Source organism: Camelus ferus, chromosome 34 (genome assembly GCF_009834535.1).
Source record: "Camelus ferus isolate YT-003-E chromosome 34, BCGSAC_Cfer_1.0, whole genome shotgun sequence".
Classification (NCBI taxonomy): domain Eukaryota; kingdom Metazoa; phylum Chordata; class Mammalia; order Artiodactyla; family Camelidae; genus Camelus; species Camelus ferus.
In genome coordinates, this window is record NC_045729.1 from 17,203,819 (window position 1) to 17,229,169 (window position 25,351).

General features: G+C 55.5%; 1 protein-coding gene across 3 annotated transcripts in view; it reads left to right on the plus strand.

The window, feature by feature from the left end:
- ANO2 (anoctamin 2) overlaps positions 1-25,351 on the plus strand; it is a 253,652-nt gene that overhangs the window by 69,912 nt on the left and 158,389 nt on the right. For all 3 annotated transcript variants that reach the window (XM_032473471.1, XM_032473473.1, XM_032473472.1), the window contains 6 exons: positions 1,083-1,234; positions 2,852-2,906; positions 5,263-5,314; positions 13,660-13,715; positions 14,842-14,883; positions 21,382-21,446. In XM_032473471.1, the coding sequence (XP_032329362.1) occupies positions 1,083-1,234; positions 2,852-2,906; positions 5,263-5,314; positions 13,660-13,715; positions 14,842-14,883; positions 21,382-21,446 (422 nt within the window). The remainder of the gene's footprint in view (positions 1-1,082; positions 1,235-2,851; positions 2,907-5,262; positions 5,315-13,659; positions 13,716-14,841; positions 14,884-21,381; positions 21,447-25,351) is intronic.

A 25,351-nucleotide genomic window follows, 5' to 3' on the forward strand; every position in this document is an offset into this window, starting at 1 on the left:
TCACTAGGTGGTGTCTAGCTTGGGGTTGAGCTGGACCGGAGGGTCCAGTAAGGCTTCCCTCGCTCGCCTGATGCTTGGCTGGGCGGCCGGCCGCGTGGGCTCAGCCTGGTCCCTTCCCTTTCTGCGTCCTCTCAGCATCTCTGCACAGACTTCCTATGGGGGCTCCGAGCTCCAAGGGACCAAGGCAGAAGCTCCCCATCTTCTTAAAGGGTGGAGCTGGCATCATGTCACTTTTGCACAGGCCGCCACAGAGCGCACCCAGACTTAAGCGGGGTGGGAACACAGAAAGGAGGACTTGGGTAAAGACACGTGTGGCCGTTGTTAATCCGTCGCAGCGTTGCCGTGAGAAGTACAGTGTCTGTGAGTCAGTGGCCACGTCTGTGAATTAGGAAGCCCGGGAGCTGCAAGGTACGCGGAAGCGCTCTGCACGTCGCGGAAACCTGTGCGGGCCGCGAGGACCAGTGCTTGTTCTGGTACTCACTCTGTGCTTCACTGAAGGCAGGTGCTCATAGGTGTTGAAAGCAAACTCATCCATCAGATATTTCCCCAGAGAAGCGTGAGAGAAGTGGGGCTGCTGGTCACACAGGGGCGTGGGTTCCTTGCAGAGCACCGACTTGGGATTAGGTTGATGCCGCAAGCCAAGCGGTCACCCAGTTACTCTGCGTGACCTCTGTGGGCTCATCTCACCTTTTTGAGCCTTAATTTCCTCATCGCAATATGAGAATGACATGATCTCCCTAGCTGGGTTGCAGAGTGCATCGGAGCTCATTTGTGTAAAGCACTTAGTGTGGTGGTTGTCACACAGTAGGTCTCCTGTGATGATGCACCCAGCCCCAGAGAAAGCTTGGACTCCTCACTGTGTCTCCACCCTGGTCCCCACCATTGGCACACACAGTTGAGAGGGCTCACGTCCTTGTGAAGGCAGTGGAGGAAGGGATGGACCTACTGCTTTCTTCTCCAGTCTCCTCTCCCCAGCACGTTCCCCTGCGGGGGGATCTGAGCCCCGGGTGGCTCTGGCTGTGAGTCGCTCTCTGAGCATCGGATGCGCCTCCCTCTCAGACCTGTGGCTGTGCCTTTCACAGATGTATGAGATCAAGTCAGAAGGCAGCATCGCCAAGACGTTCAACAAGGTTCTGCAGAAGCTGAGCTCGCCCCTGAAGCCCCGAGTCCCCGAGCACACTCACAGCAGGATGAAGAACCTCTCCTATCCGTTCTCCAGGGAGAAGATGTACCTGTGAGTATTGGAGCTTGTTGAGGGGGGGGGTTGTGTGAGAGGTTGGGATGGAAAGTCAAGGACCGCTCAGTGCCTCAGTTCCCAAAGTGAGTGCCTCGGAGCTTGGGGGGGAGGGCGGGTGCTCTCAGGCTGGAATAGTCCCCATGTTTGCTTTCTGAATCCCCTTCCCTGAATGAGATGATCTCAAAGAGCTCTGGAATATTCGTCCAGGGGCTGATCGGGGAAACCTGCCATCTCTGTCATTTTGCATGACTCAGGGAGTGAACAACTAGAGACCTCAGGACTCTGAGAAAAATGGGCAGATACCTGTCTAGTCCTCTGTGGGGAACCATTCTGCCCAGTTCCTAGCCTAACAGGGTTTCAGCAAATTGTGCGAAACCCGAGAGAAGGTGGGTGGAGCGTCTGGATGTCTGTCCTCTCAGCTGCCTGCTCCTGGGACTGTGGACTGCGAGGGGCCCCTCCTCGCGCCCCACCCAGTGGGGGTGGGGGGGATAAGCACTTGCCTCAGGGAAGCCTCTGGGAGGGGGGGTCATCACGGGGAAGTGGGAGAGGGAGGGAAGGGACTGGGGAAGGCGGAGAAGGGCTGGGATCTGTCCCTTCTGGGGAACTGGCTTTGATGGGGCGACGTGTCTGACGCTCGCTGGGGCACATCTCCTGCCCATCTGCCCTATTAGATAACAGCTCTGCACACTTGTGTTTGCTCCCCCATTGAATTCTTACCCCAGTAACGATTCTGCTACAATTCTGGTCACCAGTTCAAGTGTGTGTAAGGGTTTTCCCACACCACCAAGAAATTCTTCGACCCAGCCTGGTGTCCTACCGTCCAGCTCTGTTCTGAGCCTGTCCACCTGGAGACAGCGTCGGATTTCCCAGGTTGAGACTTCAGTATCACAGGACTCAGGCCCCCGCTTCAGAGGCCTGAGCAAGTCTAGGTTGTTACCTGTGCTTCTGACCGGCTGGCTACACAGCAGAGGTTCCCATGCCCCCCTCCTTGGGTTTGCTTAATTGGCTTGAGTGGCTCACGGAACTCAGGGAGCCCGTTTACTCGCTAGATTACCTGTTTCTTACAAATGCATGGAAGGGTGGGGATCAACAGCCAGGTGAAGAGAGTCACAAGGCCAGGTCCCAAACGCAGGGGCTTCTGTTCCCCCTGGGGTTTGGGGCTCAGCACGAAAGCCTTCTGACTCACCGACCTGGAAGCCCTCAGATCTCACCCTTCTGGGACTTCAGGGAGGTTTCATTACGCAGGCAGGGCCGATTAAATCACCGGCCGTTGATTCCACCTCCCGTACCACCCTGCTCCCCGGAAGTCGGCTCGGGGTGGGTGCTGAAGTGTTCAGCGGCCGCATGATACAGGTGTTGGAACTGTATCATGTCTTCATCGTAAGTAACTTGTAATGGACATTTTTCTTAATGGAGCTTGTTTATTCTGTTGAATTTATTCTCCAGATGGTACATTTCTGCGATAAGTTTTCAGAATGACTGGGCCAAAAAGAGTGTGAACGTTGTGGGGGTGTGTGTGTGTGTCTTGCACGTCTTGCTGTGGGCCCGGGTGGCAGTGGTCCCAGGATGAGGGTTGTGAAGTGAGTTGACCTTCTGCTTTCTTGGTGTCCCCAGGTACAACATCCAGGACAAAGACACCTTCTTTGATAACGCCACCCGTAGCCGCATTGTAAGTGAACAGGCTGAGCGGGTGCTCAACCAGGTGTGGTTGGCTGGGGAGGGGCTGGGGAGGCCTGAGTTCCATTTGGCCGGGCGGTCTCCGCCCTCCCTGGGCCGGCTCTCAAGCCTCCCGTCATCTGCTGGGAGTCGCCCAGCGACTGGGAGGCGTGTCCAGGGGGCTTCCCAGTCCCCGTGGTGGGAGAAGTAGCCCGGAGCTCTCCTCACTGTCAGGCTGAGAGGGCCGTCTTTCCACGGTTCTCCATCCGGGCCCTTCTCGGAATCACAAAATCAGGGACTGTCAGAGCTGGTGGGGACTCTCCACTACTTGAGTGACCCCCTTGCTTGACAGTTGAGGACACAGAAGCTCTGAGATGCCATGAATTGAAACAAAAAAAATCATGCAGATCGTTTGTGTCCGAGCGAGGCTCGTTGCTGGGCCGCTGTGTTTGTTCTTTCGTCCCCAGAGGAGTCCTGGGCATTTATGTCCCAGGGGATGCTCGAGCTGGCCCATTTGTCCAGGAATAAAATTACTGGCCTGTTCGGTAGGAAGCCAGCATCTGTGACTGGAACCATTCTTCGCCCTTCTTGAGTTTTGCCTCTTGAAGTCAAAGTTTTGAATTTTGCAGGATGGTTGATTCCAGTGAAAACCTGCATGTGGCCTGTGCCTCGCAGCCCCTGTCTGAGGGCCGTTTATCCCCTACCCACCCGGAAAGCACCAGCCCATGGATGGGGATCGGGGGTGGAGAAGGAGGGGCCCAAGGAACGCTGGTCCCTTGCTCAGGCCACTGTGGAAACATGGCAGCCCGTATCCATTGATCCCTAGGAAAGAATGGAGGTTTCAACAGGAGGAGGAATAACAGTTAGACCTCTAGAGGGGCTTCCAGGCCAGCGGGGTGATAAGAAGGCTTAGAAGGGACAGGTGATTGGACTTAGCTACAGAACATTTCCAAGTCATGCTGAAAACACGGCCTTGACTCTGCAGGATGGGCCAGCCAACTCCTCAGTCCCTCGGCCTAGTGTTTTGGGGAGATTTTAAATGGGCATATGATTTCTTTTATCTTCCTACGGGAGAAAAATCATACATTTCCCACTGTTTTGGTTGATGCTATTACAAGCCGTTTAACTGTCCCTGTGGCTTGGGTCCCACGTCTGCAGGGCACTTAGAGGGTGTTGTAGAAATTACCCAAGAATTGCAACATGCTTATAAAATAATAGAAGGCCACATAAATGCTGTTCCTGATGATTACTGCTGTTGAGTACTGCACTGTATTATAAGCGAATTAAGCATTCTTGGGCCCCATTCTGCTGGGAGTTATTCATTTACCACTCCCTCTAGGTCTGGGGCTGGAACGTGGGGGTGTGAATGGGATGGAGAAGCACGTCTTTCCTCCTTCTGGAAGCTTCTTCCTTCTCCTCCTGCCGTTTCCCAGGTCCATCCCACACTGGGATGGGGGAGAGAGGAGCCTTGAGTTTTGTCTTGGGGTCTGGTCTGAGGACCTCGCCCGCATCTGTAGACATCTCCCTGTGCCCCCTTCCCTGTGGGCATCTGGGCAGCCCAGCTGTCTGTCCCAGCACTGACCTCCTGACTGGGCATCTCCTCGTAGCCTGGCGTCGGCTTGGGACCGCTCGGAGGGCATGAGTTTATGGTGCCTCCGTGTCCCTGCTCCTTGGCTGGGAGACTCTCAGCCCCCTGCCCTGCCCTTACCGGCGAGTGGCAGGACCCTGCCGGCCCCACAGTCAGGGGCGTGTTGGCCTGCTGACATGTTAACATGCAGGGCTCCTTGGGCGGCAGCAGCCGTGTGCTCAGGATGCGCTCTGAGATGTGGAGTCTTGAGGACGTCAGACTCACTCCAGGGGAGGCAAGATGAGGACTTGGGAAAAGGACAGAGAAGTGACGAAGGACCAAGCTGTAGGTGGCCCTTTCCAGTTGCCAGAGTGCTTGCATGGTTCCCCAGAGCAGCTCTGTGACCAGGTTTGGGGCCGGGACTCCAGGCCTTCCCCAGCCAGGGGCTCTCAGGGTTAGTGTGGGGGGCACCCCCCCTCCTCCCTGGCCTCCTCCCCAGCCTCCTCCCTGGGCCTCCAGAGGCCTGTGGGCCTGGGCTCTCCTCGTGCTTTCCTTCCCTCCTTAACTGCATTCAATTTACAGCCTTTTCTTCACTTTGCAGGGCGGGGCGAAGGGGCGGGGTGTGTGTGAGGGGCTTAGATGTCTTGTGTCCTCAAAGCCGTCAAGTCTGAGTGGGTTTGACAGGCAGACCCCGAGCCCGGCACAGGCCCAGGCCTGGGTCCCCGCCTGGAAGTGGGGCTGCCCCCTGGGGCTGGGGACGTACGTGGTCCAGGCACTCACAGCCCCGCTGTGTCCGTTTTAGGTGCACGAGATCCTGAAACGCACGACCTGCTCTCGAGCCAACAACACGATGGGTAAGGACCCCCCACTGTGGTCGGGGTGATGGGGACCGGGGGCCAGAGTCAGCCTTTCAGCAGACAGACTGCAGCACAAAGAGGTGCCCACACAGAGGGATGCCTGCCTCCCCCCAGAGCAGAGGGAGCCCCATTTCTCGTGCGGCTAGGGCCACCCCCCCGACCTTCACCCCACGTCTCTCATCCTTTCTCTCCTTTCCCTGGACCACTGCCGACACCTTCCACTTTATCCACAAAATTCAGCTGCTCTCTGTTCACAGTCTACAAAAGGTTTTAATAACCACCCAGATCATGGCTGGTTTTTATTTGTTTGCTTTTAAGAAGGCAGGCATCTCAGAGGCCTTTTGGTTTAGGCCCCTCGCTTGATGTAAGAAGAAACAGCCCCAGAGACAGCGAATCATTCTGAATGCGCCTCCTCTGAGTTCAGTACTCTTGTCACCAGCTCTGGCTGAACCTGCTTTCCCCATGGTTTCTTTTTGTGAACGTGGGAGTGTTTGTCTTTGAAGCCAGACCCTCAGCGTTTGGGAGCTGGCGGTGTAAGGCGGGCAGTCCGGGTGCCGACGGGTTGTGGGGAAGACACAGGTGATGGCAGGGGCCACGCCGTGAGCCCACGGACACGAGCGCTGTCCTGTCCGCACGATCACTCTGCAGGCGGAACTCTCTTTCCAAAGGTGCTGCTGTCACTCAGGACGGCTTTCTTGGAGGTGGCAAAGCTTCGACTTTTGGGGCAGCTTTGAGTTGGAAGGAGTCATTCAGAGGCAAGTCTAGTGAGTGAAGTGGACCACCAAGCTGAGAACAAAAGCCACGATGGCAGTAATGGTAGCTGATGCTGGAGAGTGCACGGGGGCCCTGGGGAAGGGGGACGGGGAAGAGGCAGAGCAGGCGGGGCGCCGTGACGCAGTTACTAGGACAGCGCAGAGCCTCCCGGGGGCCGTTACGTGAGACTCTGCTTTGATGTGTTCATCTTGCTACAGAATTTTAAGTAACAGTTCGGTTTCAACATCTGACTTCTTACTTCCCACATTCCATGGCCTTTTTCTCCATCTTCATCTTCCTGCAATCCTTCCAGACCTTCTTCCTGAGCCTCCATCTTCAGATAGTTGGTATCCGGGGAGGGGCCACTGCTCTACTGATGGGCTGTCCTTCCGTTTCTGCCTCATGGACCACACTCCCCCTGGCTTCCTCTTCCTCCTGCCGCGTGTTAGATGTTGTCTTCGCCGTGATCCCTTGAGCTCCTTACTCTCACTCTACGCAAAAGACTTGCAACCTTGAATTTCTATTTCCTGCCTCTCTCCCCGATTTCAGACCGATGTTTCCAACTGCTGGCTGGACACCTCTGGTGAGAGGTTCCCCAGAACCTTAAAAATCAGCCTCTCAGTGTGTTCATTTCCATCCCGTTCCTCTCTCTCCCTTCCCTCTTTCCTGCTTCTCTTCCTAGAAAGGTGACTACCTCCTATTTTCACTGATGCTGTGCCCCTGGCCTGAACGTCTTTCCCCGAGTCACACCCGGGCCCGTCCCCAGGCCGGACATCTCTGTGCCACAGGGTCTCCCTTAGTGCCCTCTCCTCAGTTCTCCCATCAAGCTCCACGTCTTCCTTGGTGATTGTCTGCGTTTGTGGCTTAGACTCCTGAGACCGTCCAGGAGGTGTGTCTGGATCATCTTCTAGGCCCAGTGCACCTGCTGTCTGCCTGGCGCGTTCCGCCAGTCGGTTTGGCTGAGTGGATTAGTTAAACGTGCCTGGCCTGTTAGCTTCATAGCAGTTGCTGGTGAGGTCCTGATGCTGTGCTTTCAGGGACAAATGACTTCTCGTCAACTCAGTTCCCATCTTGCAGAGTTTTTATAAAGATTAAATACAAAGCTGTCAACTATAAAGTTCTTAAAAACTAAAGTTTATTCGGAGGGACAGTCTCCAGATTGTCAAAAGGTCATTAGAGACTCTGCTTTAACACAGAAGTTTTCTTTTTTTTTCCTTTGAGGATCTGTTTTTTTTTTGTTTGTGTGTGAGATGTTACAAAGTCAAACATCTTAAGAATTTTGTTATTGTTGAGTAGTTTTCCAAAATCTCTTTTTTGACATTGAGAAATCATCGAACACCTGCTGTGTGTCAGATGGTGGTGTAGAACCCAAGGGACCGCAAGATGAGTTTGACCCGGTGTCTCTGCTCGCGGGGCTCTTAGCTTAGCCACGCAGACAGATGTGTAAACAGATAATTATGAGATAATCTGGTCGGCACCATAGCAGAGGCGCGCAGCCGGCAGACAGAACACAGGTCAGGAGCAGCCACCTTCCACGGAGATGTCTGAGCAGCAACACAAATTACCCAGGGTTCGCTCCCGAGCTCCCAGGGAGGGGAGGCTTGTCAGTTACACAAAGGGCACAAAGCGGGTGGGTGGCCGGTCGGGGGTCACATGCTGAGACACGGTCAGAACAGGGTCTGGCCTGGGTTCCCTTGCTCCAGTCCTGTCCCCACTGCCTTCAGGAAGCGTCCAGGCTGAGTCTTTGCAGCCTGTTGGTTCCACAGTAGTGGCTGGTGACTTACTGGCTTCTAACAAGGAACATCTGACTGAACCCCGCTTCCCAGCAGAGGAGGACCCCGAAGGCCAGTTTTCAGGTTGTTTGACTTCTGCCTGGGAAAAGTCAAGGACCCTTGAAGCTTTTTGGCCAACTTACCGTCTTACTTAGAAGATCGGAAGGAATGTGGAATGTGATAACGTTGCGGGGCCTCAGGATAACAGGGACCTTTGAGCCAGGGGCAGACTCTGATTTCATTGCCCTTCCCTCTGCTTTTATAGAGAAGCACAAATGGGCTAGAATGGACGGTTGTCTCATAAAAAGAAAAGAAAAAGGAAGAGCAGGATTGTGCTTGGAATTGTTTCCCATGGTGTTTTCATTGATGCTTCAGCCTCGGAATTACTTTTTATGTGGTCGTTGCTTGTGTGACCATTTACAAAGCTTTATTCCTTTTCCATTGTCCTCAGTTATAGTGGGTATTAGACGATGGAAAAGATGGTAAAGATTAGGATTAGAAGATGGAAAAATGAAACTGAAGGTAATAATTCAGAAATACTCCCATTTATCTAGTATTATCACTTTCTTCTTTGCGGAAAATGCATTTATTTGCATGCCCTGCTTTTGCAAAGCATTAAGCTGCATACACGTTGCAGGTATTGGTTTATTTATATTCCTCCCTTGTTCCACAAGATTTCCAAGGTGGCTTACAAGAAAAACAATAAAACAGCACGATGTAAATAATAAATTAAAAAATAAGAACCAGAAAAAAACACAAATCAAAACGGAATGTCAAAACTAAGAGGAAGAAAATAGAATGCAGAGATTCAAACCATACGGCCCTCCGGTTTCCGCAGTTGGGCTGCGAACCTGACCTTGAACCAGTGTGAGAGGGGAATCCAGTCCAGGGTTCAGCTCCCGAGGTCGGCGACATCTTTCCCTGTAGACGTTTTTCTAAGACCTCTCATACAGTTCCCTGCTTTCCTGTATAGACTAGAGCGACACGTATCTATAAATGCATATGTAAGCTTTTCCGTATGATTCAGAATTACTATTGAGAACATAAGGCTATTTGTGTTTCCTCAAGGATTACCAAAGAGTTATATTTTGGTTTGCCCCACACTCTGATTTTTTGAATTCTTGACTCTGGTAACCTCCCTCCCTGAGTTCTGCTCTTTCAAGTCTTGCTTTGCTCTTCGGGACACGGAAGCAGCAGCTCATTAGGACCTGGGGTAAAGAGAGCGTGGGGAGGCCTTGAAGGAGGATCTGGAGGGCTCTGCTGTGGGAAGGTACCCGACACGAGGGGATGGGCTGGGTGAGGCCGAGATGGCTTCTCTTCTGGGTTCTCTGTTTGAGAGCTGAGATATCCAGGCAAGAGCTCTCTGCACACGTAAGGTATTCCTGTAGCCAGAATGATAAGGACCCCTTGCACAAACTCTTGTCTACCCTGGAAATGAGGGGTTGTGGACACGTGCACACACCATGTGCAGAGACGGGGTGTATTTGTGAGTTTGGGGTCTGCAGGTGGCAGGTGAGCGATCACAAACTTGGCCCAGCCCACGATGCCTCCTAATTAGCATAACATAAGGTAAGCCGGCAGGGTCAGAACTGCGCAAGCTCAGTGCATCCCGGGGTGCCCTTCCCGTGCATTCTCCCGCAGAGAGCAGCCCACTCTTGACCACGTCAGAGGAGCACCAACGCCCCTGCTGTCCCTTCACGTGGAAGTCGTTGCCTTTTCACAGACAGAAAATTACGGATTGTTGGAGCTGCATTTTCATAAACATTTTGGTGTCAGAGCATCTAAACAAATGTATGCTTTGGGCATCTCCCCTCCCTCCTCGGGAGGCGATGCCTTAATTATTTTGACCGAAGCCAGACCATGTTGTGTGTTGTAAACATCTGGTTTATCATTCATCCAGCTCAACTGGTTTATATTTTGTTAGAAGAAAAGGCTTGGGATTAAAGGCATTTGAGTAATTAAGCACATGTCAAGACGATTTGGTGATGGGTAAATATAGTCTCTATTAAATGCACCGTCTGGGGGTCTGGTTTGGATTTATGTCCGGCTGGACACAGGGATGAAAGCAGAATGCTGGGCGGACTGGGCCCTGTTCTGGGGGGATCAAAGCCAAATGGGTTTCCGGGAGTTCAGCACCATCCCTCTAAGTACCTGTCCTGCTGGATGAACGTTGTCTTTGTGTTTGGCCTGGAGGGAGTTGAGCTGCAGTCCCCCTCACCCAGTGGGCCTGGTCGATTTAATGAGACTCTCTTTGGGAGGCAGACTGTGCTTCGGGTAAGCCTTTGTGTCCAGGAAGCCAGGGGTGTCTTGCAAGCTAAATGCTAGGCCTCAGGTGCTGTGTCACGACTGTGTTTTCGGGTACTGCCCTGTGCTGTGCCTCGGCCCTGGGCCCGTGGATGCAGGGCTGCAGAGCTGCCCTGGTGGGGGCGGAGCTCTTGCTGGGGCTGGGCAGAGGGCAAACGTGAGCCTTTCCCCTTGGGGATGAGCGTTCTCATCAACAGGCGTGAAGTACCTGGTGACTTGAAGGGGACTCTGGGGATCAGTAGGGAGTCCTCGGTGAGCCATGCTTTGTTTAAGCCGAGGCATTGCTTCTCTCTGGGGCGAGAGGGAGGGGAAAGGGTGCTCAGTGCTCTCTCCTTGCCGGCCCCCCTTCCGGCAGCAAGAAGACCAAAGGTGGGGGTCTTTCTCTCCCTGGGTCTAGAGCAGAGAGGAAGGACGGTAGATGTCACCCTGAAGAAGAAAGCTTCGCCGTCACGGCCAGCTGGATGGTGCGTGATGGAACCAATTAGCCCTTTCTGCTGAAAAGGAAGGAAAAAATTCAGAATTTCTGTTTTCAAAGCAGGGGATGTTTTTTTTAAGTTTGACTACTTTCTTCTTCTTTCAGACTGATTTCCATGCTTGTTTGAGGGTAAAATCTTGGTGTCTGAAGTCTGTGAGTGAGAGGACGAAGCAGTTCCCATTCTTGGGTGAAGTTCTGGACAAATCATTACTTTTCCACTTGCCTCTCCCCCTCGCCAGCCCTCCTCCTTTGATGAGCCACCCCTCCCTCCGCCCAGCAGCCACTGACAGGGTTGCCCAGAGGATGCCGGCCGGAAAAGGGGAGGCGTGCAACCCTGGGGACAGAGACACGATCAGTTACAGCGTCTTGCGGCTCTGGGTCCCTGCGTTAGGACAGTTCAGGTTTGACGACCTGAATTGCATTGGCTCCAATGCAAAGAACCATGTGTGTGGGCCTCCCTCTTAGGAAGCGGGCTCATCGACTAGAATTTAAAGTTTCTTCATCAGCAGAGGTTTTGCCAAAGGAAACTGGAGTAGCAGGAAGGGGGCTGCCTGTGAGAAGTGGGGAGAGAGACTGAGACAACTTTCTCTGTAGGAAATGTTATCCCCCCGGTAGGGACCGCTACCCCTTCCGTGACCGCGGCAGTGAAGTGGGTGCTGTGGGAGACTCGGTGGGGGGCGGGGTGTGCTCCCTGGCCTCGGGGACCTTGCAGGCCTTTGGAGGACCCCAAACGAGGAGCTGACAAGGTTCTGGAAGTGAAGTGAGCACTCGGTGCCAAGGAGCGTGCTTTCAGGTGGTAGGTAGGGCGCGTAGCTTTAGACCTGCCGTGATTCCAGATCTTCTGGAAGCTCCGGCAGCAGGACCCAGGGGTTCAGGTGGTCAGCCTCATCGCTCAGACACTGGGCTACTGTGCGAAGCAAAGCAGAGAATTTAGCAGGAGAGTTTAGCACCTGCCGAACTTTCTCATGCAGTTTTGGGACTGTCTTCAGGGTATGTACTGCCATGTGACGACCCCGGGGTGGGTGCGGGGTAGTGTGTGGGGTGCGGTCTAGCTGGAGCCCTACCCACCTAGGGTGCTTCAGCCTCTGTCCCTGTCGACAGCCCTCCTGTAGCTTTGAACCGCGCCCCGGCCCCTCCCGACGTGGGACTCCTTCCCTTGATCATTGTAGGGTGGCTTCACATGGCTGTGGTTATGGCTCTTGAACTGATTAATGATGCTCAGGGTGAAATTGTAGTCTTATGAGGAAGATAAATCTGCAGCTCCGTCAGCCGCTGGGGCACCCTCCCCTCCCCGACCCGCGCGCCCTTCACCCCCCCCCCGCCCCCCACGCCATTTCCGATGTTTAGGTGCATGTACAGGCCAAGGAGGAAGCTTACAGGCAGGAGAGGCCTGGCGCTTCGGTGACGCCACAGCACTGGCAGAGTCGCCCCTTCTGCCCGGTGCCTCGCAGCCTCCCGAGGTCCTCAGCTCCCACGCGGGCCCCGGCCGGGTGCTCTGGCATCAGTGTCCCGGATCTGAGGCGAACAGGGGCGAGGTTTGAGGAAGAGGAGGCTGATGGCGGGGCGAGGATTGTGTGAGAGCCTCTGAGGCCTCCGAGCACGTGGCGGGGGCACTGACTGGGTGCGGCGCGTAGAAATCTACGAATTTTCGTGAGTAACTGTTGTCTAGATTTGTCATCCAGCCTTGTCCTCCGTCCAGATGACCTAGCATTTGGACGTCACCCGTGTTTCCCTCCAAAAGCCGTTTTCTCCTCGTCTCACTACTCTCTGCCGTCTCTGGAGAGAGTGGTTCAGGGCAGAGAGTGTGCTGGAGACCAGGGAGAGCAGTGTGTGCCGGGGACCCCCTCCCTGCCCCGAGTAAACGTGCATCCTCGCGGGGCAGGGTCCTCGGTGCTGTGAGCTGGTGAGACGGCGTCCCTCCCATCTGGGAGCCGGCGGCCCGGGGCGGGGCACCCTGAGTCAGATACAACATAGAGAGCACGTTACAGTCTCTGAGCAGAACCATGAGTGAGACAAATGAATGCCAGCGCCCCGTGCTGTGCAGAAGGTCCTCGGGGGTGAGCGTATTGGAGTTTCAGGGGCAGAGCTGTTTGTGCAGATAACACCGACTTAGCAGGGGCTGCTGTGTGCCAGCGATGCGGAGTAGTGCTGGGATAAAAAAAATGAATCCCTCATCATGTGGTTTTACACGTTGTGGTCTCAGGACCTCATTACACTGTTCAAAATTACCGAGAGCGCCCACAGGGCTTCTGCCTAGGTGGGATGTGTTGGTCAATATTTATTGTATTAGAAGTTAAAACGGAGAACAGTTTAAAGCACAAGGATACACAAGCCCATGTCCCATTAGCTGTCAGGAGGGTGATGTCACCTGTCACCAAATTCCACTGTGTACTTGTGGGACAGTAGGAGTGAAAAAGCCAATAACGTCTCATTATTACTGTGAAAAGAGTTTTGACCTTACGCACCCCCTGAAAAGGTCATGGGGACACGGGGCTCCCCAGACCACACCTTGAAAACTCCTGGCTGCTCCGGGATCTAATGGTCCAGGCAGATGAGTCGCAGACAGAAATGAGCCCGCCCTGTGAGGGAGCAGGGAGGGGTAGAGCTGAGCTCAGATGAAGTGTGGTGGGATGGTCTGGCATATACTTTTATTAATTATAAGTAATCCATATGGTCATTCCTACGCTGTCACTAAACACAGATGCTCTCCACGGATGGCTGTGGCTGTGGGGGGTGGGGGGCGGTGAGGGTCCCGGGACTGAGACGATCTGAGTGTGAGGGTAGGAGGAATGTGTCATCTGAGCGAGCGTGCTGGATATTCAAACATAACTTTGCACTCGGGAAGTGAAAAAGTATCATTGTTCTTACACTAAGAAGTAAAACCCAACAAAAACTTCTTGACTGGGACGGTCTGGAGGAGAGGGCAGGGGCTCTCAGCCGAGAGGTGGGGTGGGAGGGGTTCAATATTCACAGGAACACCAAGGTCAAGTCAAGAAGCCCTTGCCCTGCAGTTACATTTCTAACTTCCTTCTCTGTAGGTATTAACTCTCTGATAGCAAATAACGTCTACGAGGCTGCCTACCCCCTGCACGACGTGAGTATCGCCCGCATCGGTGCAGTCCCTGCGGTCTTCAGATGGCTGAGCACCACGGGTGACACGGTGGGGAACAGATGGGCCGGGAGGCAGGAGCGAGCTGTGACACCGAAGCTCCCGGGCTGGTTCTGGGCCACTTGTGACTGACAGGCATCCCCGCGCTGGTTTTTGCCGGTGTCTCTTGGTTATTTCCCCGATGGTTGAACGAGCTGGTTTTCGTTTGGGCTTTCCCTGCACTCCCTGCCTTTATCTTGGGGAAAGTATGAGAGATAGAAATGGCGTGTGGGGGGTTAAGAGATGGGGAAGGTGGGTGGATGTTGGGGAAGGAAAGTCCCAGACCTGGATAATATGCAGCCTGGACGGTCAGGCCCTTAAATGACCGAGAGTGATGTTTGATATGTGGTAGTTTTGTGGGGACATAAAATTCCTCAGCCTTCTATGCAAGTACATATTAAGTGTCAGATCTTTTTCATTTAACCTAACATTTTTGAAGCAAATCTCTCAAAATTCCTTCTGCTGTTGTGGGATTAAGTAAGGAAAACAGAGAAACTATAATCAGAGCTTTCCTTGGCCGAATAACATTATAAACGTCCCATAAGAAGATGCAGTGGTATTCTTCAAGATGATTCGTGAGGAACTTCGCTGGCACGTGAACTCAGTGCCCCCGGGCCACCCTGTTCACCCCGCTGGTCACTTTAGCATCTGCCACACAGCGGTGCCAGATGAGACCACTGGGATGGGGGCCCCAGTGTCTGAAGGGATTTCCCAGTGACCTCCTCTTCTCGCCGACATCCCTGCTGTGGGCCCCCCGCGAGGTGAGGGTCTGCCAGGTGCGGGCAGGGAGCAGGGAGTCTCCCTGACGTGCTAGCCCGTCCCCGGGCAGGCTCTGCTGCTGCCTGTGCTGCAAGGAGGTGCAGGGAGACCCCTGACCCCTGGCGGGGGCTGCCGCGGGAGAAGCTGTCCCCAGGCCACACAGCAGGTGTTGGCGACCAAGGGAGCAGACCAGTGTCTCCTAACCCTGCGTGTTCTTGACCTTTCTTAAATGGGAATGAAAGAAAGGGATGATGCTAGAAAGTTAAAAAGAAACCCCTTTCTCTGTCTCTGATAATCCCTCTCCCTCCTGCAGGGTGAATATGACAGTCCAGGGGACGACATGAATGACAGAAAGGTAAGCCGGCCTGCCGCCATGCTGGGGGCTGTGGGCACAGAGGGCCATGCGTGGGTGTGGGACTGGGGACAAGTGTCCCGAGTGTTCTGTTGACCGCTCACCTATTTCCGGCAGTTTTCCCACAGCCCCTGTCCCCGGGCCTTTGGAAACGCGAGGTCACTGACGTGACTGTGTATGGGGACGCTGCCTGGCGGGCCAGGGATGCCAGCCGTCCTGAAATACACCCAGCAGTCCCTTGCCAAAGCGGTGTCCCCGCCCCTGGTGGCGAGAGCTTTGACTAAGAGACACTGAGCGTCCAGATCCCTTGATTTATAGGGGTTTGGGGAAACTGAGGCACAGCCCAGTGGGGTACCTTGCCCACGATAGTGCTGCCTCGATAAACAGAGAAGGGCTAGAACCTCTCTGACCCTCACATCTTCCTCTCCTCTAGGCAGACAGGTGGAGCGCAGCCCCTCCCAAACCTCAGATGAGAAATCTGCTGTCTGCTCTGGGCAGCTAAGAATGAAGGTTACATTTAGGGGAGGGAAAAGAGACCTCTTGGAGGGTCCCTCCTATGCCAGTGACAGCTCCTGCCTGGACAGCTCTGTCCCCAGTGCTCCACCTAGGTCCTGTGTCTTCTGCCTGCTGGTACTCTGGGACTGGGGTGCCGCCCTCCCTGCCCCGGCATGGTGCTCTAAGCGTCACCCAGCCTCCTGAGCGGGGGCTGCCCGTCTGGCCGTCACCCTCTCATGCCATCCTTCCACCCAGGTTTCCCAGCCTTCAGCGACTCTGGGGAGCAGAGGAGGGCGGGGGCGAGGGAGGGTGGGATGTGCGCTTCCCGCCCCTTGCCCCGACTCTGCTTCTGGAGAATCGTTCATCCCCCAAGTTGCCTTTGGAGCAGCCTTCTTTTCATCCTGCCTATTAGGCCCTGTTATGAAGTGTTAAGTATTAAAAACATAAAAAGGTCTTTTCCAGAAATACTGCCGTGATTGCTTGCACATGTCCCCTCTCTGCCTGCCCAGGGGATCTGCTGGAGCTGGGCTATGTTTGAGCCTCACCTGTTTTCTATCCAATCCTAATAGTCTCGGTGTTTAATTTCCTGAAAAGTCCCGGATCAGACTTAAAGGGGAAGGAGGAAGCCTTTCTCCCCACATCTCACCTGGCTCACCCCAGTCATTTTTCTGTCCACCGTTTCACATTCCTCCCCTTTAAAGAGTAGTCACCACCCACCGCCCACCTGAGGGACCTCCTGCTGGGTGGGTGGTGACCCCCCCCCCACCCCCAACCTGTCAAGGTAGAGAGCACTTTGCAAGAATATTCCAGAGACCAGGAACACACAGAACTCATGGGAGACATCAGGCAGCCTCCTGTGATCCGCACAGAGGCAGAGAGAAGCAAATTGTAGTAGACGACCCCAAATATGTGTGCGTTTGTCTTTGGAATGACATTATATTGTTATTAACAACAAAACCTTTTAACAAGAAGGTTTTCTCCAGGGGTTGGTTTGCTTACGCCAGCAGAATCACTCCCGGTGCGCACCCCAGCTGTTGGAATGGGTGGAATCTGGGAGGCAGGGAGAGACCAGCCAGGACAGAGCTGCATCTTGGTGGCAGTTCCCAAGGCTAATGTCAAAAGGATGCTCGGTGAGGGTGCACAAGTGTCTTTAGAAGACAAGGAGCTTTTGGCTTCTAAAGATTCTTGTGGCTTTTCCTTGGCTTTGCCAGTCGTTAGTGGCGACCTTGTTTCCTCTGCCAGAATCACGGTTAGGGAAATAAAGTTGGCTCTGATGGGAGGTAAGGGAAGCGAAGAGTGAGAGCGAAAGCTTTTTTCCTGTCCATTTGGGTTGGGAAATGGATACTCAGCAAGGCAAGGAGACTGGTTCCGACGTCCACAAGTGTCCAGTCAGGACTGAGATCCCAGCGTCCAGATCCCAGCCAGGTGGACACAGTCTCTGTGTTTGGCAAGAGGAAAGCTCACTGCAGGGCTGAGGTCCTTCCTGTGGCTTCAGTGGTCTATGGGGGAGCGGCTAAAAGGTATCCTGAAGAAAGAGACCAAACCTCTGAATGTGGGCAGCACATTTATTAGCTTTTGTTGCATTATAAGATCGAGTGTTCCTCGCGGGGCTGCAGGAAGGGTTTTGGCTGGAGGCGAGGGAGAGCCCTTGGGTATGTTGCTGGAGGTGATGGAGAAGGGTTGGGAACTGCTGCGGGGTCCCCACTCTGGGAGCCTTTGGGGCTGACCCGCCCTCCTGCTGGTCCCTGGGGTTCAGTTCTCTCTTCCCTGCAATCTGTGGCTGTTCCCGGGCTCCTCGCAGGCAGAGAGGAGCTCCCTCCTTCCCTCCAGCTTGCCTCCTGCAGTCCAGCTCCATGACTCAGCCCCTTCCTGGAGTGTGATTAACAAGAGGCTCCCTCCCTCTGGAGAACAGGGGTTTCCTGCCTTTCCAGAGAGCAGGGCATCGTGGATGTGGGTGTGGACCCGCCCCTCCTGCTCAGCCACCCGATTCTGCATTTGCCAGACTCGCCTGCTTTCCCCGGCATCCCGGGGAAGTGACCATCACCACCGTCTGAGGGCTGCCCGAGTCCCGCCAGCGCCCCGTGGCTTCCCCGCGCACTTCCAGGGGGAACCCAAGGCACAACCGGGAATATGAGTTCCTTTAGCAATTTTTAAACCCTTGGTCCTGGGTTTTCCAGCTTTGGCCGATGACTGTCTTCTCCAGCGGGTGGTTAAACAGTGACCCACTAGAAGGGGTGTGAAGCGTGCCGGTCTTGTCTGTCTGACGGGAAAGGTGCTGCTCTTCTTGGTTTCGCTGCAGGACTAGCTTTCCCATCCTGCGCCACTCCCGTTCCGCTAACCGAGAAGACTTAGGTGGTGAAGTGACCTGCCAGGAGCTCACACAGGTCATTGCAGGAACTGGGTGTAGAAGTCCACCCTCTCCCATCCAGGTCCACCCTGTCCCATCGGTGTCTCTAGGTCGTCTGCATCTGGCATCTCTCTGTCGCAGGTCCAGCTGCTCTCCAAGGAGCTTGTGGCCTCAGGCAAGGCCATGAACCTCACACATCTTGCCCTTCTCTGGCATTGCAAGTGGTCTCAACAGTGGAGTTCCTTTATAGTCTCATGAAATACTTAAACCAGCTGACCCACGGTCGCATGTGGCCCTAGGAGCTGGCCTGGCCACCAGTGTGCTCTGAGCCCTCAGAGGGAGTGGCCCCTGTGGCTTGTTGCTTCCTGCCATAAAGGTCTGGGGTCAGACCCACATGTCTCCGCAGTGAAGCTCTGTGCGTTGAGAAGGAGCCACAGGCCCTCCCTGCCCTCCCTGCGGGCTTGGCCATTGATGAAGAGGTCGCGGCATAACTCTGAGGAAGTGGACTGGCTAAGAGCTGCATTAGAAGGTTCTAGACCCTGCAAGTTTAAAGGGACTGTTACAAGTTCCTGTGATTGTCCCCTTGCCCTTGACTCACCCCACACTAACCCCCGTGGGGCAGAGACTCCTGGCCTGCCTCCCTGCACCCCGACTGCCCGTCTGCTCCGGGCCCTGGAACCTGGGGCTTTGTGTGACCCACTTGGTGTGCGTGTGATTAAACATTTGTCGGGACAGGGACACCACCCTCCACCCATCGCCCCGCCTCCCCTGCAGGGCTGTGCGAGCTGGCCCGGGCAGAGCCACACCGGCGTCCGGGTGTCACTGTCACATCACCTCCCAGATCTGGGGCCCCGAAGCCCCAGCTCTTACTGACAAGTTCCTCCTCCGCACCCACTGCGCCCGTCCACGTCCAGCTCAGGCAGCTCTCATGCCTCAGCCTCACCTGTACCCGCGAACTGTGGGTGCAGCCTCGTGCTGAGAGGACGCCACACTGAGAAAAGACTCTGGAGATTTCGTCCAGCAGGCCCGGCTGAGCCACCTGGGCCATGCTGGCTTCTGGGAGCATTTTCCGTTTTTCCCTCCAGGGCGGTGTAAGGAAGGTGCTCTCAGGCTCAGGTTAGGGCTGGGGACCCGTGACTTGGAGAGGCATTTGCTCTGGAGGTCGGGGCCTGAGAGGCGGGTGGTGATGTCCTGCAGCCTGCCAGGGAGGCCTTGCCTGCACCTCCTGACGCAAGCTGGCCTCCCCGGGGGCCACAGATGGTGTCACGGTGACAACCAGGTGCTGCTGAGTTCAGGGTTTACACTGGGGAGAGGAAATAAAAACCTAGGGCAGTAGAAGCACCGAGATAACGGGGAGGAGGAGCTGTAATACTAGCAATAAGGTTAGGCTAGGAGTCGCCTGCTAACAGTGTCGGAACTCATGGATTCAGCTCTCCCTCTGCCCCTCGTGCGCTGGGCAACCCCTCCCGCCCCCCATGTCTGGGTTTCCTACTTTGCAAATGGTGGTAACCATGCTCACCAGGGTCCACGTAGTTCCTGGTTCTCTTTTGCGTTTGTCGGGAGGTACTGTGACAGTAAAGGTCTATAACCATTAAGTAGGAATGCTGGTTCTTATTTCAGTTTTGCTATCATGTCCTTCAAGATTCTTTAAAGGTGAAAAGGGTGGCTTCTTGTAGGGGCTGATATTCACCTGGGTCTTCAAAATACCTGATTAGGGTAGCTCCCCCTGCCAGAATGCCGTGTGAGCCCTGTGTGATCTGTGAGAAGATGTGATGGGGGAGAACACAGACACAGAACAGCAGCCGCCCCGTAGGTTTGTCAGTTTCATCACGCGCTAATATCTTCTCAGCATGGATATCCAGGCAACGTCCAGTGACGGTTCATTACCAGATCACTCCATTTGCTTGGAGGTGATCTGTGATGCTCGCTGCCCAGGTGTTTGAAAGTCGAGTGTGGTTTGCTCCTGGGGTTGGTACACAGGGTTGTCTCCAGGCCAGTCCTCTAGAGCTGCTGTGGGAACCTCACAGGCTGGCATGGTCTGACGTGCTGGGAGCATCATTTCCTCCCTTAGCTTCTAGAATGTGTTCCACTCGGGTTTTACCCACACCTGCCACTGAATCCACTCTTGTCGAGGCCATCCGTGACCTTCAAGTCACTGAATCCAAGGTCACTTCTCCATCCTCGTCTGCCCTGGCCCATCAGCAGTATCTGACCCAGCTGCCCCCTTTCTTCCCTGTGACTCCCACCGTCCCTGGGGGCTCCCAGGACGCTGCACACTCCAGTTCTGCTCCACATCACCGCTGCTCCTCTGCCTCATTTGCCCTTGACCTTGAAACCTTGGGGCACCCTGGGCCCAGATGTCAGGCCTCTTCTCCACCTGCTCTCACTTTGCATCTGTAACGTAATGACTTTACAAATCATCTCTTCTCTGATAACTCCCAGGTCTACGTCTCCAGTCTGGACTCTCCTTGGAACTCCAGACTTTTATATCCAGCTGCTCACGCTGTGTCCCCACGTGGCTGCATCTCAAATGAACACATCCCAGACGGAGCTGTTGTTTCCCCCCACCCCAGCCTGTTTCCCGATTCAGGAAACAGAATCCCCATTTACCCAATTGCGCAGGCCAAATTCTCTTGTTCCCTCGTTCCTCATCCTATCCAACAGGAAATCTTACAGGCTCTCCCTTTAAAATGTAAGCAGAATCAACCGCTTCTCACTACTTCCTCCATAACCTCCGAGGGGCCAGCCGCCCTCACCTCTCCCCTGGACCACTGCAGGAACTCCCCTTCTCCTGTGACAGCCCTCAACCTGCTCCCCGTGCAGCAGCCAGAGTGGCCATCTGCCATCTAAACCAGAGCATTCCTCCCCTGACCTGCCCATGGCTTCCTTCGGAGTCCAGACATTCTAGCATGGCCCACAAGCCGCTGACTGGTCCAGCCACCCAGTCCTCTCTCACATTACCTCCCACGTCCTCCTCTGCTCTGCCCCAGGCCTACGGCTTCCCCGTTGTTCCTAGGCCGTATCACGTGCACTTTCCTCAAGGTCTTTGCAGAGAAGGAGTGTTCTGCCTGAAACATCCCCCCTGCCAACTTCCTTCAGGTCTCAGCTCAGGTGTGACCTCCTTAGAGGGGACTGCCTTCGCCATCCTATCTGAAATAGCGCCCTACCCCACCCTGCCTCCATGGTCTACCCCCACCTTGATTCATATTTCTCCATGGCATTTATATTTGTCCCCGCACACCACGGGGCAGGCTCTGTGAAGCCAGCCACTTTTTCTGGTTTACTGCTTTATCCGGTGTCCGGACAGGGCCTGGCACGTGGCTGATGTGCAGTAAATACTTGTTAAACGAGTGAGTAAGTGAAGGCCAGGCCTCGTGTTGCTGGACGCAGCAACTCAAGGGAATGAAGAGCGAGGGATAAAGGTCACCTGTACTCTTGGTGGGGGCGAAGTCAGCATCCATGGTCTCCTGCCTGTGGACGTCTCCCTGTGGATGTCTCATGAGAATCTTCCTGAAAGCTGGGCTTTGGGGATTCAGTTTTCACTTGCTAGGATGGCTTTGGGGCGGGGGTGTCAAATTTTGACTTGCTAAGATGGATAAACAAAAGATGAATAGTTGCCCCCATCACTTCTAATCTGGTTCCCTGTTTTTCTCGTTTAGCTGCTGTATCAAGAATGGGCACGCTACGGGGTGTTTTACAAGTTTCAACCTATTGACCTCATCAGGTAAGATGTGGGAGGGGACTCTGGGGAGGACTGGAGAAATCTGTCCACCCTCTTGGCCCCTGGAAGTCTGCTGGCCGAGCAGAGAGCTCGGCTCTTCTGGGTTGTGAACGCCTCTGCTCTTGGACTGGAGGGCGGTGGCGGCTGTGGGGCAGCAGGTCATGGGGACAGATGCGTCGTGGCTTCCATCTTGAGGTCTTCAGCACTGTGGCCTCTCCCTGTCTGCTCTTGTCGGGGGAAGGGTGAGTAAGGTTATCTCCTTTATCATTGTCCCTCGAATTTGCCTGGGGAAGGATCTGAGTCAAGCAGATCCCCGGGTCAAGCCCAGGTGGCCACGGTGTTGACCAAGAGGAGGGAGGGCCCGGCAAGTCACACAAGGAGTAACCCGGCTGGTCTGAGAGGAAACGCGGGCTTTTAATGGCTTCGCCATAGAATCAGAAGGGAGACGACTGGATCCTGAAACCCCTCCCTCAGCGCTGCCCCTGAAGTGACGTCCTGGCCCCTTGGGACGCCCCCAGCTTCTGCAGAACGTGGGTGAAGGAACTTACTAGCATGCAGGAGGTCTGACGAGCCTAAAATGGGCTGAGGGCTCTGGAAACTCAGCGGGCTCTTAGAACCAGCCTCCTTCCCAGCGGGACTGCCGGGACGCAGCCCCGTGCAGTGGGAGCGCACTGGGTTCTTGTCCAGGCCTGGCCCCTCGGGGCTGGTTTCTTTGGGCAAGTGAGATGCCCTTGCTGGTCTTCGACCTCCTGGCTGTCCGCACCTGGGAGGCCGAGCTGAGGGATCTGTGAGGAAATTCAGTAGCAGCCTGCTCACGCGGCCCCGTGACTGACAGCATCGTGGACTCCCTGCCACACGGTCACTTGTGGCTCTTCCAACGGGCGAATAAATCAGCCGGCAGACTCCGAGTGTGTTCCTGGCCGCACGCCCTGGGCTGGGACCGCGAGAGGGGCAGCAGCCAGGAGGATGCAGTCCAGAGGGAGGGATTCCAGCTCCTTCTTGGAAGAAGAGCGCAGGCTGGGAGTCACAGTTTGCGCAGTTCACCTCCCACGCTGCTGGGCCGGGCCTCCCAGGGAACTGGGAGCTTGGTTGGACGTCTCTTGACAGCAGGTGTTTGTTCCAGCTGAAGACCGTTAGCTGAGGCGCTGGGATCGGGGAGCAGGTCCACGGGGCCTGCTCCCCTCTCTCACCCGGCGCCTCCCCTCCCCTGGCGCGGGCCACCTAGACGGTTCTCTGGGCCATGCCGAGGCCGCTTCCTCCGTGCCTGGCGGGCTTTGATCTTCCTCTCGGCGTCTCCAGTGGCCACCCACTCTGTCGCCTGTTTTCTCCAAGTGCTCATTCGTTTTTTTCCAAAAAATATGATGGGAAAAAAAATTCTCCCCACCAGACAGAGAACTTCAGGTGACCAGCGGCCAGCTAAGTGGAAGATGGCTCCAGCGTGCACTCAGTTTTGGGCACCAGAGCAAACTCACCTGCAGGGGAAGGACTGCCTTTGGAGCAGAGCCCGGCTCTGGGGCCTGGTGGTTCCTGAACGGGCTGGGCCCAGCTCTGTCTAGACAGGGGCCGCTTGGACCAGGACGTGGGGGAGGCTGGAACCCTAGGCATCTCTCAGGTGCTGGCTGGAAAGGAAGGGAATGGGACGCTGGGTGATGTGTGTGTGTAGGGGACTGTTGGTCTACCCAGTGGTATAAGGAGCTTGCTCTGCTGAGAGAGAGGACGTGGCAGGCGTGGGGAGAGAGGGAAGGGACAGGGAAGCTGAGAGCAGGCACCTGCAGGGCTCAGGCGAGGAAATTGGGGTGGCGGGGGTGGGGAACAGCTACCCGCCCTCACACTCAACAGGCTCCACCCGAGACTCATTTCACGCTACCTTCCGAAGTGGGTCCAGATCACCTCCTTCCTCTTCTCCATTGTCAGCTCTCTCCCATGTCCCACTCCCGGTCTGACACCAACTCCTATGGGTGTGTCCTCAGCCCCATGTCTCTCTCCCACCACTTCTTCTCCACCTTTCCTGCCGCCACCTGTAGGGACCAAGCCCACAGCTGCCCGCCCTGCGCCGTCGCTGGCCCCACACTGACCATGTCCTTCCATCACAGCTCACCCCAGGAACTGCGTCCTCCCTGTGCCCACGTGGGAAGTGCACTCATACGGTCTGTGCAGAAAGGCCCATGGAAGCAGGGCATCCTGTGCATGTGGACAGCAAGTCCTGCGAAGGCTGGGCACAGGCATTTCCCGCCTGTTTCCTTGGGCGCCCAGCTCCCTTGTCAGCACCGAGCTCCGTCCCTCTCCCCGGGCCCGTCGTTCAGAACGGTCTAAAGCACTGAGCGGCTCAGAGCTCAGTGCCGGTGGGAGATTTGTTCACATGTTGAAAGTTCCAGGACCAGCTCTCCTTCCCCTTCCGTGGCCCTTCAAGCCTCAACTTGAGATTTGGGGTTAGAGGTTCCTTTCCCAGGTGTTGAAAGTGGGCAGAGGGGAGGCAAGATGCCCCTCTCTGTGCCTCTAGACCCCCCGCTTCCGGTGCCCGAGCATCCAGGCATCCGTGCCCAGCAGGCTGCACTGTGAGACTGCGGATGGGTCTCTCCCGCCCAGCAGGGCTCTCCGCCCTGGATCCTGCCTTTGCTCTAGAAACCTCGGGGCCTGCAGGCCTGAGCAGAGTGAGTGAGTGAGTGTGTGTGTGTGTGTGTGTGTGTGTGTGTGTGCGCGTGCCCGCACGTGCCTGTGAGAGTTGCCTGGGACGTTCCTCAGGAAGGTATCCAGCGGGGGCCCCACTCACAGTAGCTTCTTCTGGGAACTTCTAGCCAGCAGCACTCGTGCCCTGGCAGAGACAAGGTTTGTGAGTGAGACGGTGGGGGAAGTGCTGTTCTAGCTGGAGGGAAGCGGCTCTAATGTCCCCTTCTGGGCCATGTGAGCATCCCTGCCGGCAGAGGGGTGGATTTCTGCCTGCACTGCTCTGGGTTAACACTCCAGCATCCCTGGAGGGAAGCGGGCTTTATTTTCTGGGGAACCTGAGGGCCTGGGCCATTGGATGTGTACAGGTGTGACCCCATATTAGTCATGCCCTGACTTCAGGAAGATGAGTATCTGCTCCCAGGCCAATTTTCTTAGCTGGGAGGTTTTGATATGGATGAGACGAAACAACAGGCTTTAAGCATCTGAGTTAGATTTAGCTACTGACAACTTTGCTGAAGCTGATACACAGGATTTTATTTGGAAGCATCTGTTGCTGTCTAACTAAGGCAGCATGTGGCCGCGAGGCTGCCCAGAAGCCCACCAGGCTCCGGGGACGTGTCACTGTGGACTTCGGGGGATGCACCAAGGGCACTGCGCACCGGCGGCATCCTCCCCGCCCCATCGGGATTACAGCCTGGGGAGGGGGAAACGGCCCCTCCTCATTCCCACCTCCCTCAGGGATGGCACTTCACAAGGGAGGCTTCCTAAAAATCAGGCCCTGGAAGTGAAACCCATCCCCGTGGCAGCTCTGCTGCCCTCTTAGAAATGTCTCGCTTCTTCAGTGCCCTGAGAGTGGTATGTATGGGTCATACCATCTCAAGAGCCTTCGGGCATCATCTGTGGACAGCAGGAGTGGCACTGTGCCCCCACCTCGCTACACATCTCTGCCATCTTAGACGCCCGGCCCTCTCCAGCCCTCACGTGGAGAGCCCACCCAGAACCCTGGCACCCCCGGAACTGGCTTTCCCTCCTCCTCCTGCAAGGCAGGGGTCCTGGTCCTTCCCCGAGTTCTCCAGGACGGCCGACCGCTAGAAGGTTGCGTGATTCGATCCGTCCCTCTCGGCCTCTGAGCCCGACTTCTACCTGCCTGAAATGTGACCCATCCAAATCGCTGCAGGAGGGAGGCAGAGGGAGCCACATTCCTTCGTAGGGGGCTTCTCAGCAGGCCGGGCTCAGGAAGG